Here is a 13016-nt window from a genome sequence, read left to right on the forward strand (position 1 = left end):
TGTCAATCGTGTGTTGAGTTGTAATAGCAAGGGTGTAGCCAGCAGTTCAAGAGAAATTATTGTTTCTCCCTATCTGGTGCTTGTGGGACTACTGTTGCAGGACCGTGCCTGGTTTTGGCTCCCCTTTATGAAACGTTGATACTGGCACTGAAAACATCAGGCACTGAAACATGACATAAGGTGAGGCCACTGTTGCTTGGCTTTAGCCAAGAAGTTGAGGTGGAGACTGTTTTGGTTTGTTCAGCTCTCTTGTGGGAGATCACTGAGAAGATGAAGCTAACTTTTCTTGTGGACCCACATCGGAATGTCAGGAAGCAAGAGGCACAAACTGAAGCCTCGAGCTTCTGATAAGTATTTTTCTTCTGTTGAGAGTGGGCAAATGCTACAGGAATCCTGAAATTCTGCCGCATGTCCATCTTTGGAGGTGGTGGGAACTCAGCTGGACAAGACAAGGCCTTGTGCAGTCTGCTCTACTTGCTTTGGGCAGGTCCTCAAACAGGATGACCTTCTGAAGCCTCTTCCAACCTACGTGATACAGTGATTCTGCTTCAGTTGTGTTGTTTTACTGACTTTAGACTGCTGCATCTTGGAAAACAGTGACATAGAAGCCTTTTTATTAAAACCAAAAAAAGTAAGAAAATGAGCTTTCAGCGTAAAAATTGCGAAGGCCTACCTTGTGAGTTAACACGTTTATTAATATGCTTTCATAAAAACATGAATTATTAGGATTTTCAAGGTTTTTTTTAAAAGCATCTGTATAGTCATACTCTAGGAATACTCTAGGAATTTAGTATTGCTTTGGCCTTTTCTTGATTCAGAGTTAGTGTGAGAGTTAAGAATAAATGTGCCAATATTTTATTGTAAGGTCTTTTATAAAGGATTTGTGTTATTTTGTTGTTTTTTTTCTTATTTTAAATCATACTCATTGCCATACGTACTGCTTGGATCTTGCATTCAGAGATTGTGTTTGAAACACAGTCGTGTGAGCATATTTCAGCCTTTAGGGGAAGCAAGTCTCTGACCCCCTGATAGCTATGGGTTTGGGAAGGAAAGGAAGATTCCTTTATCAGGTTAAAACAGATTTTCAATGAATTACAACCTTTTCAATTTTTTACATCACTGTTACTATCTTTGAACCTGGATTTTTGCCTTCAGGTGCTTTAAGTTGATGTTTTCACATCTAATGCTGAAAGAGAGACAAAAAGGGTTGTTCTTTTTTGTGTATTGGGTTTGTTTGTTGATATTTTGTTGTTGTGTTTTGTTTTTTTTTTTTTTAACTTGTATTGTGAATTACTGTGCTGTTCACTGTGTTTCTTTACCAGTGTTTTGAGACGTACTATTACCCTTCTTACTCAGTTGGCAAAAGGAATGGCATCTCATGCAGCTCTGGAAACGCAAGTAAACGACGCAACCAAAGCAGCCAAAAAATACATGGCTGAGAATGAGAGGCTACAGGAGGTATCTTTTAAACATTTCTAGTTATTTTCTTACACACAAAGTAGCACAAAATAGTCTGGAGATGATCTGCTACTGTTTGGGTTTTTTTTTTCTGATGGACAAAGGAAGAATAATTTTCTTACCATATGCAATTCAGAATACTGAATAGAAATTTCAGTAGGAAACTACAGTAATCTGAGTAAATGAAGGAAGCTCTTGTCTTTCCAGTACAAATTTTGTCAAAGTATCTCTGAGTTTAATCTTAAGAAAGTAGAGGACTTCAGGTCAGGCTGTGTAGATCAGGGCTGAAACAGTCCAGCACAGAGCAGCCTTTGAAACAGCTGTTCTGGTGCTGTTTCTTCTGAGCAGGATTTGCTCCAGAGCTGAGTTGTCTTCTCTAGCTTTTTCAGTAGAGTACTGCTGTATTACTAATGAGGACATTACCAAACATTTCTTACATTAAAAAGCAAACAAACAAACAAACAAAAAAAAAAAAACAACAAACACCAATGGACCAAAGGCACCTCACTTTTTTTATAAGAGTGGAGAAAATTAAGCTATTGTTTGTCTTTGTGGTTCAGTATACAATTGCATAAAGAGAGGGAAGTCAACAAATGCCTGTCTAGATGTATGAAATCTTTTCTTGTCATTGGCTACTTCAGCTGCTGTTGGTAGAGAATGAACCATAAGCTAAATTACAGATATCCAAGATAAGATTTATACAGCACTCTTAAATGTGACATTGTCAAAGTGGGTGTGTATAGGTTTTATTCCACTCTTGCCTAGAATTGTGTTTATGGTTGCCAGCATTGTTTTCTGGGCTTTTATTATAACAAATCTCTAGACAAAGAGAACATTCTCTGGGCAAAAGATAATAGAAAGATGCAGAACATACAGGTGTTTGAGATGTATGAAATGAGAATCACTGGAGCGTATGTGACATATTTCCCAAGTACGAAATGATTCCAAAATCTTTGAGTCTGGTATTCTGTCAAAATGATCCAGACTCTCAACCATAGCCTTGGAACTTGTCTGTTTGCTGCATCCTGGTACACTTTTTCCTCAAATCCCTGCTGGGATTTGGCCAAAAGTCCTCTTTTTGTTCTGCTTTCACTCTTAAGTGTGTTTCCCAAGCAACACATTCTCTTAGCTGCTTGTAAGTGATAGCCAGAAACTGGAAACTGCATTCCTGTCCGTTTCTATTTGTGTTTTTGGTTTCATGATTTGCAAAAGCAGTGGTATCCACAGTTACAACCACCATGCTGTAGCTGGGTTTCCATTGTGCTGGAAATGTTGAGAATTTCATTGGGTTTTTGTTTTAATAACCTCATATAGTGAAAGTTCCTCTGTGGCTTGGCCCTCTGCGTTTGTGTTCATTTACAAATGTGCTTTGTTCTGCCATCAGAGGGAGGTACGAGCAGTTGCATGTAAGGCACTCTGGCTTTGAGTGTAAATACTGCACAGCCTAGTTCATTAGGTTCATGCTATGTCCTTTTTAGAAGTTCCATGAAGCACAGGACTCAAGACAAATGTTTGTAGAAATAACCGTATTAATAGAAGGAGGTGAGAACAAAGTACAGAAGGCAATATGAGGCCTCGTAATAAATTGGCTATAGTCTTGTTACTGGTAGTCAAGTGGAATCCCTTGAAGGACTGACAACTATTTCATTGCCATTTTGGTAACAAAGATGATGCTTGGTTTCTACTGGAAGCAGTATGAGCAAAGAATCTAATTAGGGAGAGTAATCCTTAATGTATAATACTTCAAGGTATTGCTGTTGGTGATTTACTGATAAGAGCATACAGAAGTATAGCAGATGCTAACATTTTGGGAGTACAGAGAGTATACTGCTCTTGTGTCTGGTACTTAAAGGGTACTTACTTATCCTTTCTTAGTTGTTACTTGAATTGCTGAGGAAATCTGCTCTGGGTGTCAGGGTATTCTGAGGATCAAAACAGTAGCTGTGAACCTATAATGGATTTGTGACATATAAAACAGGATAACAGTTATTTAGAACAAATTGCACATAAACATGGCAGTGTCCTGTCATGTGCATTCCGGTATGTCTTTTCATAAAGCCTTTTGTAACCTATACAGAAGTTGCAGAGATACCAGCTACTTTTACCTGGGAGATGATGACATAACTGTGTATACATACAGAACATGGCTTGATAGCAGCTTTAAATACTGAACAATTTTTCTTCCATTTTTTTTCCTTTCTTATTTGTTCTTTTATGGTATGACTGGGTATCTGCCTGTTATATTGACATTTGATTAAACTCGTTGCTTTGCAAGATCAAGGCTGACTTTCTCTGATAGTTTGACATTAATATTCAACTAATTTAACCAAAATTAATGGCAGCATCTGTGGTTTTTAATAGGCCCTGAATGAAAAAGGAAGCGGTGAAAATAAAGAGGCGATGGAAACAACTAATGGAAAATTGAGGAAGGAAATTGGACAGTTGAAAGCAGAGTTAGAGAAGACGTCTAATGGTAAATATTGGGTAGGACTTCTTTGGGGAATAAAGAAAAAATCTTTTCAACACTAGAGGTCAAAAATTTATTCTTGGTATTGCATTAACTGTGAAACACGTAGGAACACTTGGTTTGGGATTTCTTTACGTTTGATAAGGGACTGGAAAAATACACTGTCACCACCACTATGTTATAGCAGAAGTTTTCATTATGAAAATGTTAGTGGTATGATTTGAGCACCTTAGTTAAATTGTTATTATAAAGAAATGGAACTGATCCATTTTAATGGCGTCGACTTATCCCCTAGATCTCATTGGTGAGGATACAGAATAAATTGGAAGTTTCTACAGGCATCAGACTGATCTTTCATGTCATGTAACAACTGATCTCTATGTATAAAATGGGGAAATATATGGTTGAGGGCTTTTTTGTATGAAGCAGGTCTTAAACAAGGTTGCAGGAAAGTCTAACTGCTATTTTAAATACACGTATCTCATGCAGCAGAGGTGTTAGCTTTTTTTTTTTTTTTTTAATTCTTTTTCAAGTCTGATAGGAAACATTTCTTGCAAATTATATCGTGACGCATATTAGGAGCTTCCGTGTGTAGGGTTCAGCTTGTCAGAACTGCTTTCATGGCAGTCCAAGTTGAAACAGAGCAGAGTTTACCTGCTTAGTTCTGTCTTGTTTGGATTTGTCTAGGCTTACAAACATCTACTCATCTGAAATTAGTGTTTTTGAGATAACACTGCCTGCTATCTGGAAAGCATTAATCAGATACACAGGCTATTACAAAACACAGGTTTTCATGGTACCAGGTAGCACATTGTCATCAAAACACAGTGCTGCTTTCACAGTGCATGGTGCTGCTACAAAGCAAAAATAGCAATGCCAAATATTTTATGATATCCTTTCTGTTGTCCACTGGGAAGGCAAACAAGAACAGAACAGCTGTTTCCAGCTAGGCTTGAAGCAGCAAGAATCTCTAAGCAGAAGGTCTTATTAATTCACATTCCCAGGCAGGTTTGATTGTGGGTTTTCCCTCTCCTGCTGTTTTCTTACAGAAATGTAGGAAAGCTGCCTTTGAAGTGACAGGATCAATGAAAAATATAAATACATATGTTTTCTTTAGTCTGATTGATGGCATGCAACACTAATATAATGTAAGCTTTTCAGTCGGTAGCTCCTGAAAAAGTGGAAGAATAAATAAATTTACCACATGCTGCTTCAGCTGCTTTCTCTCTGCAGGCAGTTGTCTACCTAAAAGATATGTAAGTGAAGGCATGCTTGAGTCTTTTTGTTGGGGGGAGAAAAGTAGGGGAGGGGATCTTAATGAATCAGGAAATATTTACAGCCCTCCTCCTGTTGCCACCCCCTTTTGTAGCCAAAACCTCAAACAGAAAATTCCATGGTTACATTAATTGCCATCAGCTAGATGGTGTGGGGATATGTCTGTCTTAGGTTTCTGTAAGTTTTCATATACCTTTTATTGAAGAAACTGATATCCAGTAATCTAGAAGTACTTGATAATAAACACTGAACACATCTGTAGAAACAGCTTTGTATGCGTTAGTCTGCCTGTGGATTGCACTTCTGTTTTCTTTTGAAACTTCTCCAGCTGAGCAGGTAAATGTTGAGTTTTATGCTCACTAAATGTGAGAAATGTCCTACATAAAATCAAAGTTGGGATTGTTAAAAAGAAGTAAAACAAGCTTTTCAATTTTTTGCATGCTGTTGAGCATGACTGAAGCATAACTTTTCCCTTGTGTCCACAAAGTCCAGTTCCTGAAGTTCTGGGGACACTTGAGGAGGAGGAAGAGATTAAGAATGTAGGTATTCAATTAACCACAAAAGAAGTCCTAAAGTAAGATATTTTGCAACTTAATGTATTCTGGACAGCTGGAGATGAGAAGTGAAAGAACAAGGCAAAGAGACTGAGCAGTGGAGTTACTAATTGGCTATCAAAGATTTTGTCCAGTTTTGTTATATTTTCAGACTTAATTCTCTTATCCCCATTGAGGCCTTTTTTTTTCTTTTTTTTTTTTTTTCTTGAAAGTGAAGGAGAAGGGGCTAGTTTTTGTCTCCTTTATTGCAGACCCACATAGTGGTGGCTTTATGGGCGCCCAGCAGTGGGGCTGGCACTTGTAAAGTCTAAATCCGTTTTTAGCATACCTAGACATGTAATGACTTGACTTCCTACAAACTTTGAGGAGGTGTTTTACTGATACATGTCTGCTACAAAATGTGTCTTAATATATCTAAAAGTGAGTAATCCTAGCACTACTCAGTGCAGAGGTGAGAATATTTTTCCTGCTACGCATTAGCTAAATTTCTAACAAAACCTTGACTGAGGTTGTTGAAAGCTGTTTGTAGCTGCTTGTCAACTCTATGGGATCTTTCTGGGGAAGTGAAAGGTGATGTGACCTTGGGCGGCATTAGGCAACTCTATTGTGTATTTTGTTTTTTATTGCTAAATTGTGACTTTACTGCAATGTTCATATATCCAAAATGCTAATTGTGACAAATGCAGTCCATGTGAGTGTTGGTATGTTGCTTTGTTTCGTTTGGATAGTACTGAAATTGATTCAAAAAGTTAAAATAAGCCATCACCAATTGAAGATGAGGATGGAATTAAGATAAGCTTCACAAAGCAGCTATCCTGACAGCTGTCCTTTGACTGAGGTCAGGAATGGGACTTTGAGTGCATTAACTTTTTTTTTTCTCACAGCTGTAGGAATGTTCATGTGAAATGCCTGTTTGTAACTATCAGGACCCTTTGGGCAGGAGGGCGACTTCTGTAATGCTGTATTATTTCATTTTCTGCTATCTCAGGTCATCTTTTTGGTGATGCTGTCCTATTGTATGGTAAAGGCTTCCACTTTATTCCCACAACAAATTCATACAGAAAACTGGTATTGATTTGAACTTGCAGCGGAACGGACCTGATGGCAGAATCTTGACCAGTTTGTTGCCATTAGGATTTCACTCATTTAGGTACTATGGAACTTCAACTATTTCCTGAAAATACTCTTTCTTTATATGTATTGTTGTTCCAAACATACAATAAGGGCAGGAGAAAATTCTGATAAAACTTCTGTGCATCCTTTAATGAAGTTTGTTTTGTGCACAGAATGTGTCACAGGTTCTTCTGCTTCTTGGTTGCGCTGCACTGTAGGAGACAGAAGAGAGCAAGAGTGTATGTGTGGGCATCTGGTTTTGAAATACAATTCTAGAAAATGTGCATATGAAGACCTACAGCATGAAGATGGTTGGAAGGATAGAGGTCACTAATATGCACACTGTGCATCTCATGGAACTTGTTACTTGTTGCCACTGGTACGGATTGGTCTTTGTGTTGCCAGGCAGGCTATTAACATACATGAAAGTAGCATATGTGTTGAGTTTCAGTGAAGCACCACTCAAGTTCTTATAAACAAAAAAAAGTCATCCTTTGTCCACTTTCTTTTGTAAGGTGGGAAGAAGAGACATGGAGCAGTGAACTGAATTGGCTGTGGTCTGCTTTTATTGAGGTGATGGCAGAGGAAGGCTTAGGAACAAAGTCCATCTTACTTAATTTTTCCTTTTACAACTGTGAAATTGTAACTGTGAGAGCATTGCAAGCTGTCACATCAAGAAAGTTTTATATCTGATGACTCAAAGGGAGGGTGCTGTGTACAGCAAGCATGGTTTTCTTTATGCAAGGACTTAGTGACTATTTCTCTCTCCAGTTTCATTAACATAGGAGCAGCATCTCTCACTCACATCTTCTCACGCATTTGTTTGGTAGGAACAATCAGCTGTCAGGTTTTGCTTGCTGCCAGTCCAGCTGCTCTGGCTCCTGTGAGGCAAATCAACAGGTCAGATGGAAGCTGGAAATAATAACTGGCTGTATTATGCAAACAAAGTATTCTCTGTTTTATAGTGGTTGGGTGTTCCTCTGATGCGATCCGTATGACAACCAGGACACCTGATCTTTGATACAGCTGTAGTGCAGCGCTCACGTCTTGGCAAAATAGCGGAGCAGCTGTGCATGGAGGGCCTCAGTTGCTTGACAGAAAGACATCCAGAGAAGTTGGCACGATGGAGAACTCATGTTGTCGCAGATATGACACTCCATCTTATTGTGTCCACAAAGTCCAGTCCCTGAAGCTGTGGGGATGCTTGAGGAGGAGGAGATTAAGAATGTAGGTGGGCTACATTAAGAATGTCAACCAGCAGGCTGGCTTTCTGATCCATAGCCAACACAGGTGGAAAGGACAATCTGCTCTTTGCTCTTTCTTCTTCTGGGGTTAGGTGAGTTGTTCCTGTCACACATCTGTTTTGGTCAAAACATTGAAACAATGTACTGGCTTGTTTGTTTTCTTGATTTGCAGATATTTTTAGACATTTTATTCACGCTTTAATGATACAGTTGTTTTTGGTTGCAACTAAAGTACTAATCTGCTGCTTATAAACACTAAATAGCTTTAGGTCAGTAATCGTCCTCTTCAGAAACTGAATATTTCTACAGTAACCTGACAAAAATAATTTCAGAGGCAGATGTAGCAGAGGTGAAATTCTGTATGGATGTACTTTTTGCCTACAGCTTAAAAATCGGGATCTTAACAATTTGTCACATTCACTTCAGAGTGATTCCTAAATTTTACTATCAATACTTTCAATAGTAGCAAGAACAGAGAGAAGATCAAATAGAATGAATACAATATGACTTTTACTTATTGGATATGTGGAAATCATGGTTAGTTCCAAATACTAAGATCTTTAGAAAAAGGTATTTGCATTGGTGACATCGAGACTGCATTAAAGGGATATGTATGCAAGATGAGGTGAAAGCAGTGATGTAAGGGTAGGAATTAATTTTTGACCACAATAGAATCAATAAGCTTAAATGTAATTAACTTCAGTAGACCAGAATTTCAGGTAAGTGAAGTAATATTATTGGAAGAACTCTTGCAGATTTTTTTTTTAATTCTAAACAGCAAATTAAAAAACAAAGAAACAAACAAGCAAAAAGACAAAGGAAGGGAGTCTTCTTTTTTGCATGTGGGAAGGTGGTCAGATCAGTGTCCTGATGTCTCAGGAACAAGAGTAAGCTCCCAAAGTGAAACAGTTCATACGAAAGTGCATGGTGCTTATCATATGCTTGTGTGGTGCTTACAGAAAGCATGTCTAGCTCTTCATCTTTTGAGAACAGTCTCTCAGAGAAGTGCTGCAGTGTCTGGGAGGTCTCTGGGAAAGAGCAGTCTGTTTTCAGGCAGCTCACGGGCAAAGGATCATGCACATTGTTGGAGAAAGGAAAATAGCCAGATCTCAGTGGTATGAATAAAAGGAGGATAGAGCTGCTATGTGAGGCAGTTTTATCAGTCACTAACAACGTTTCTCTGCTGTAATGTAAGTAAATCTGGTATTAGGGTATCCCTGTGCTGCTCCAGCAAAAAAAAAAAAAGCATATACAGATGAGATGCCTATAGCAAAAGAGCATGATGTCTAAGTGACCTTACTGGATGCTCACTAACAGTTTAGGAGTAACAGCTTTGGGAAACTTGGTGCTGGTTTACCCCCCATTGTAAATAAGCCCCTGTTGATTCCTGGGCTGTTTTGTACTGCAGCAGACTTGCAGCATAGACTTACTTTCAGCTTATTTCTTTTGAAATAAGGAGTAGGTAAATATATATTTTTCTGATAGTAAAAGCCTTTTCATGGTTGTCTGCCCCCCCCCCCCCCCCATCCCCATTTCTGCTTTCTCATCCATAAAATGATGGTTCTAATGAATGAACTCCTGCATGGTAAAATATGAGAGTCCATACTCCTGTAATAATGTAATGTTTTACCTCCTTTCCCCATATTTGACAGATGTCCTTGGTTACTTTGCCAAAATTTTGCACAGTGTTTGAATGCCTTTTAAGATGGCTTTTGGAGTTGTGGTGTTTTGTTTTTCTGGAATTGTCTCCTGCAGTGTGGCATAAAACTGCAGTCTCATCATTTTCTCATTCCACTCAAAAGTTTACTGGCTTTGCCCTTACCTTTCACACAGCCCCACTGTGCTCCTTTTTTTGCCATTTGTGAATATAAGTCATTTTCCTTCCCTTCCCTTTCCTGATCTGTTCCTGTGTCCTGGGATGCTCCATTCTAAATTTCAGCTTTCACAAGGAGGGGGCGTCAGATATGGTGGAGCACTAATACACAAACAGAGCTCCGAAGTACAGCGGTACAGTTAATGATTGAAACACAAATCCTGATATTTTACAGCTCTCCACAAGGCAAATAATGAAGTGGCAGCAGTTAAAAAGCAGTCTGAAGGCCTTAAAAGAGAGTACGACCGTCTGATGCAAGAGTACGGACGACTTCAGGTGAGTGGTTCTGGCTCAGTGTGTAAGCAGCATTCTGAATTGTGCTGCAAAATTCTTTTTGTTAGCTATTTACTATGCAAAACCTTTAGTAGAGCGTGAAGTTTAAATGGGAAGCACTCCTTGAACTTCATTTAATTAAAAAAAAAAAAGTAAAATTTTGTCTTGAAAGAACTGGTTGGCAAAGCTATTAGCATTTTCTTCTTTGCTCTTCAGGTCATCAACAGGCTGTATTTTAATATCTCTTGAGGGCTAAGTTTTGGACCAAAATGAAGCTTCTGAGAAAATGATAGCAGTAGTGTGTGTGGTGTATACATAGTTTATAGGTGTCATTTTATTTCGTTTGCTCTTTAAACATGCTTTCGCAACAGTGGATTATAAATGTTGCAGTGCTGTTACAATGCAAGAAGGAAAAAACTGAAACCACCTAGGCTAAGAACAGGCAAATATAAAAATTCAAACTGAAGTACAAAATAGAAAAAGAAGTTCAGCGAGCTAAAACTGGATTAGCTGTTTGATCAGGTTTGCATATGTGCATGGCAGTAGTATCTGCAACGTACACGGTAATTATTTCAGGTAGAACTGGGAGCCCTGCTTCTTCTTTTTGTCTGTGAGGTGTTGGTATACTTCAGGCTGAACATCGGCCTGACCCTGTTAGTTGGGGTTGAAATGGATCAATAAATGTGAATGTTAGTCGGTTACAGATAGTGGCCTAGAGAGAAAATGCATTGATGTTAAAATTCTGGTGACCACTTTCCAAGAGGAGCGGTTTGGTTTGTTGGCTGTGTATTAAGAAATTGGTCGATCAGATTGCAAATTTGAGCTGATTATAGTTCTGTATTGTGTGAAGCTGCTTACTAATTTCCCTGCCTCATCATGTCCTTCTTTAGAGACTACTCAGTCAGTTTGCGTTCCGAAGTTGAGACCGCCATCTATGTGCTGTCTTTGTGCTTCCCTGTGTAATGAGCTGTAGGAGTTCTGCTGCATTTCTAACAGTTTTATGGCCTGGTGTGCACATCCTTACAGTATAGAGTTTACCTCCGACTAGAAAGTGCAGAAAGTACTGAGTGCACAGTAGATGCAGCTGATTTATCCCTAAGAGTTATTAGTAGAAAGCATTTACTGCTTAGTTTGCTGCACAGTTCAACTATAACGTGATCAGAGGAGAAGCAGGCTACTTGGCTGCTAATGTGTTAAGGATCAGAAGCACATGTTATGGGGATGGTATTGATGGGACTACAGCTGTGAAGGGTGCGTAGTGAACAAAGCAGGTACAACTACAAGAGGGCAAAACAGTCCATCTGCCATCATGTCTTCCCAGATGTAAAATGTGATTTTTATTCTCTTTTCAGAACGCTTCAAGTGAAGCAGAAGACAAGAAAGACCTGTAAGTGTGCGTCAGGCAGATGGCATTGGTATAATTGTTTCAGTGTGAAAAGCCTCGTGCTGCTTAGGCTCCTGATGTGCATCTGAAACAAAGCTTCACTTTCCTGAGAAGCACATGCACTGCTGGTCACAATCCAGATTCCACTCATATATCTTGGTTGCCAATATATTATTTGTTTGAAATAAAATGTTAAGTGGCTTACCAGGTTTGCCCTGGAGTTTGTTGCTGCTCTTGAGAGGAAAAACATGAAAACCTTCCAGTTCACCTGGAGCAACCAATCTCCCAGCTCTCGCCTTCCAAAACAGTAAAAATTAGTGCACCATGGCACCATTTGCTTGTAACATTAGAGTGGGATTGTATGTCATGCTGAATGATAAAAAACAACCACTTAAACAAACATCATTTGTAACACCTCATTGGAATCTTCAAAAGTACATTTACAGTAGACTGAAGCTTTTCATCAATCGTTCTCTTTCCATGGAAAACTGAATGACAATCAATCTAAAGAAAGTTACTAAATAAAGGAAGGTATTTTTAAATCCATCCTGCTAGCTTCTGACTTCCACTTAGCTGCACGGATGAGCATATTTTAACAAATGATATTTTGCATTACTCTGGCTTATTTTTCTTCAATTGATGGGGTTACATCAGTTTTCATAACCAAAGTTTTGAATTGGTTGCTATTCATATTCTGTATTTTTACACTGTTTACACATGCTTAATCAATACATGCCACCTAACTGCTTTTGCCTTGCTAAAAATTCTTCTAGAATGTTGGAGGATAGTTGTGTTGGTTTGATTTTTTTGTTGTTGTTGTTTTCATGAATACAATACCTCAGAATAAATGTGCACTGTTCTGCATAAGCCCTCTTTGGCATTCTGAAAGTTATTTTGAGTTTTTTTTGTTAGCTGGTTCCAATTTGTATTCCAAAATTGGATATGTTTGTTATATTAAAGAGATTGCTGAAGTTTGTGAGTGTGAGTTTATTCATGTAAATGTCACCTAATGTGCTATCTTACCAGAGCTGTGTACAAATGTCCATACACAAAGAACAAAATGCACTTCTCACTTGGTGATACTGAGCTTCTGGAAACAAGGCCACCTTCTTCATAGGGGTATTTTGGATTGCTCTGGAAATAGAATTTTAAAATGGCATGTTGATTACTACAAAGCATATCATAGCATATTGAGTAAGGATGTTTAAAAAAAATAGTTCCTCCTTGCAGATGTAGTATAGAAAGTACTCTGAGAGATTGTAAGAGATGGCAGATCTGCTTGTTTCAGAACTTTCCAGATTCAAAGTAGCACCTCACCTTTCCCCAATTTTTGGTGGTGTCATTAAATGTTTGGGTTTTTTTTAATATATACATA

The 13016-nt window shown here is 38.5% G+C and overlaps 1 protein-coding gene across 1 annotated transcript in view; it reads left to right on the forward strand.

Annotated features, from left to right (window-relative positions):
• DUS4L (dihydrouridine synthase 4 like) overlaps positions 1 to 12615 on the forward strand; it is a 36746-nt gene extending 24131 nt beyond the window's left edge. Inside the window, exons 9-12 of the mRNA XM_048945764.1 lie at positions 1323 to 1458; positions 3820 to 3931; positions 10160 to 10260; positions 11610 to 12615. Coding sequence (XP_048801721.1) covers positions 1323 to 1458; positions 3820 to 3931; positions 10160 to 10260; positions 11610 to 11648 — 388 coding nt within the window. The 3' untranslated portion in view covers positions 11649 to 12615. The remainder of the gene's footprint in view (positions 1 to 1322; positions 1459 to 3819; positions 3932 to 10159; positions 10261 to 11609) is intronic.
• Positions 12616 to 13016: the final 401 nt, after the last annotated feature.

The sequence above is a fragment of the Lagopus muta genome, chromosome 1 (assembly GCF_023343835.1).
Source record: "Lagopus muta isolate bLagMut1 chromosome 1, bLagMut1 primary, whole genome shotgun sequence".
NCBI classification, from domain to species: Eukaryota; Metazoa; Chordata; class Aves; order Galliformes; family Phasianidae; genus Lagopus; species Lagopus muta.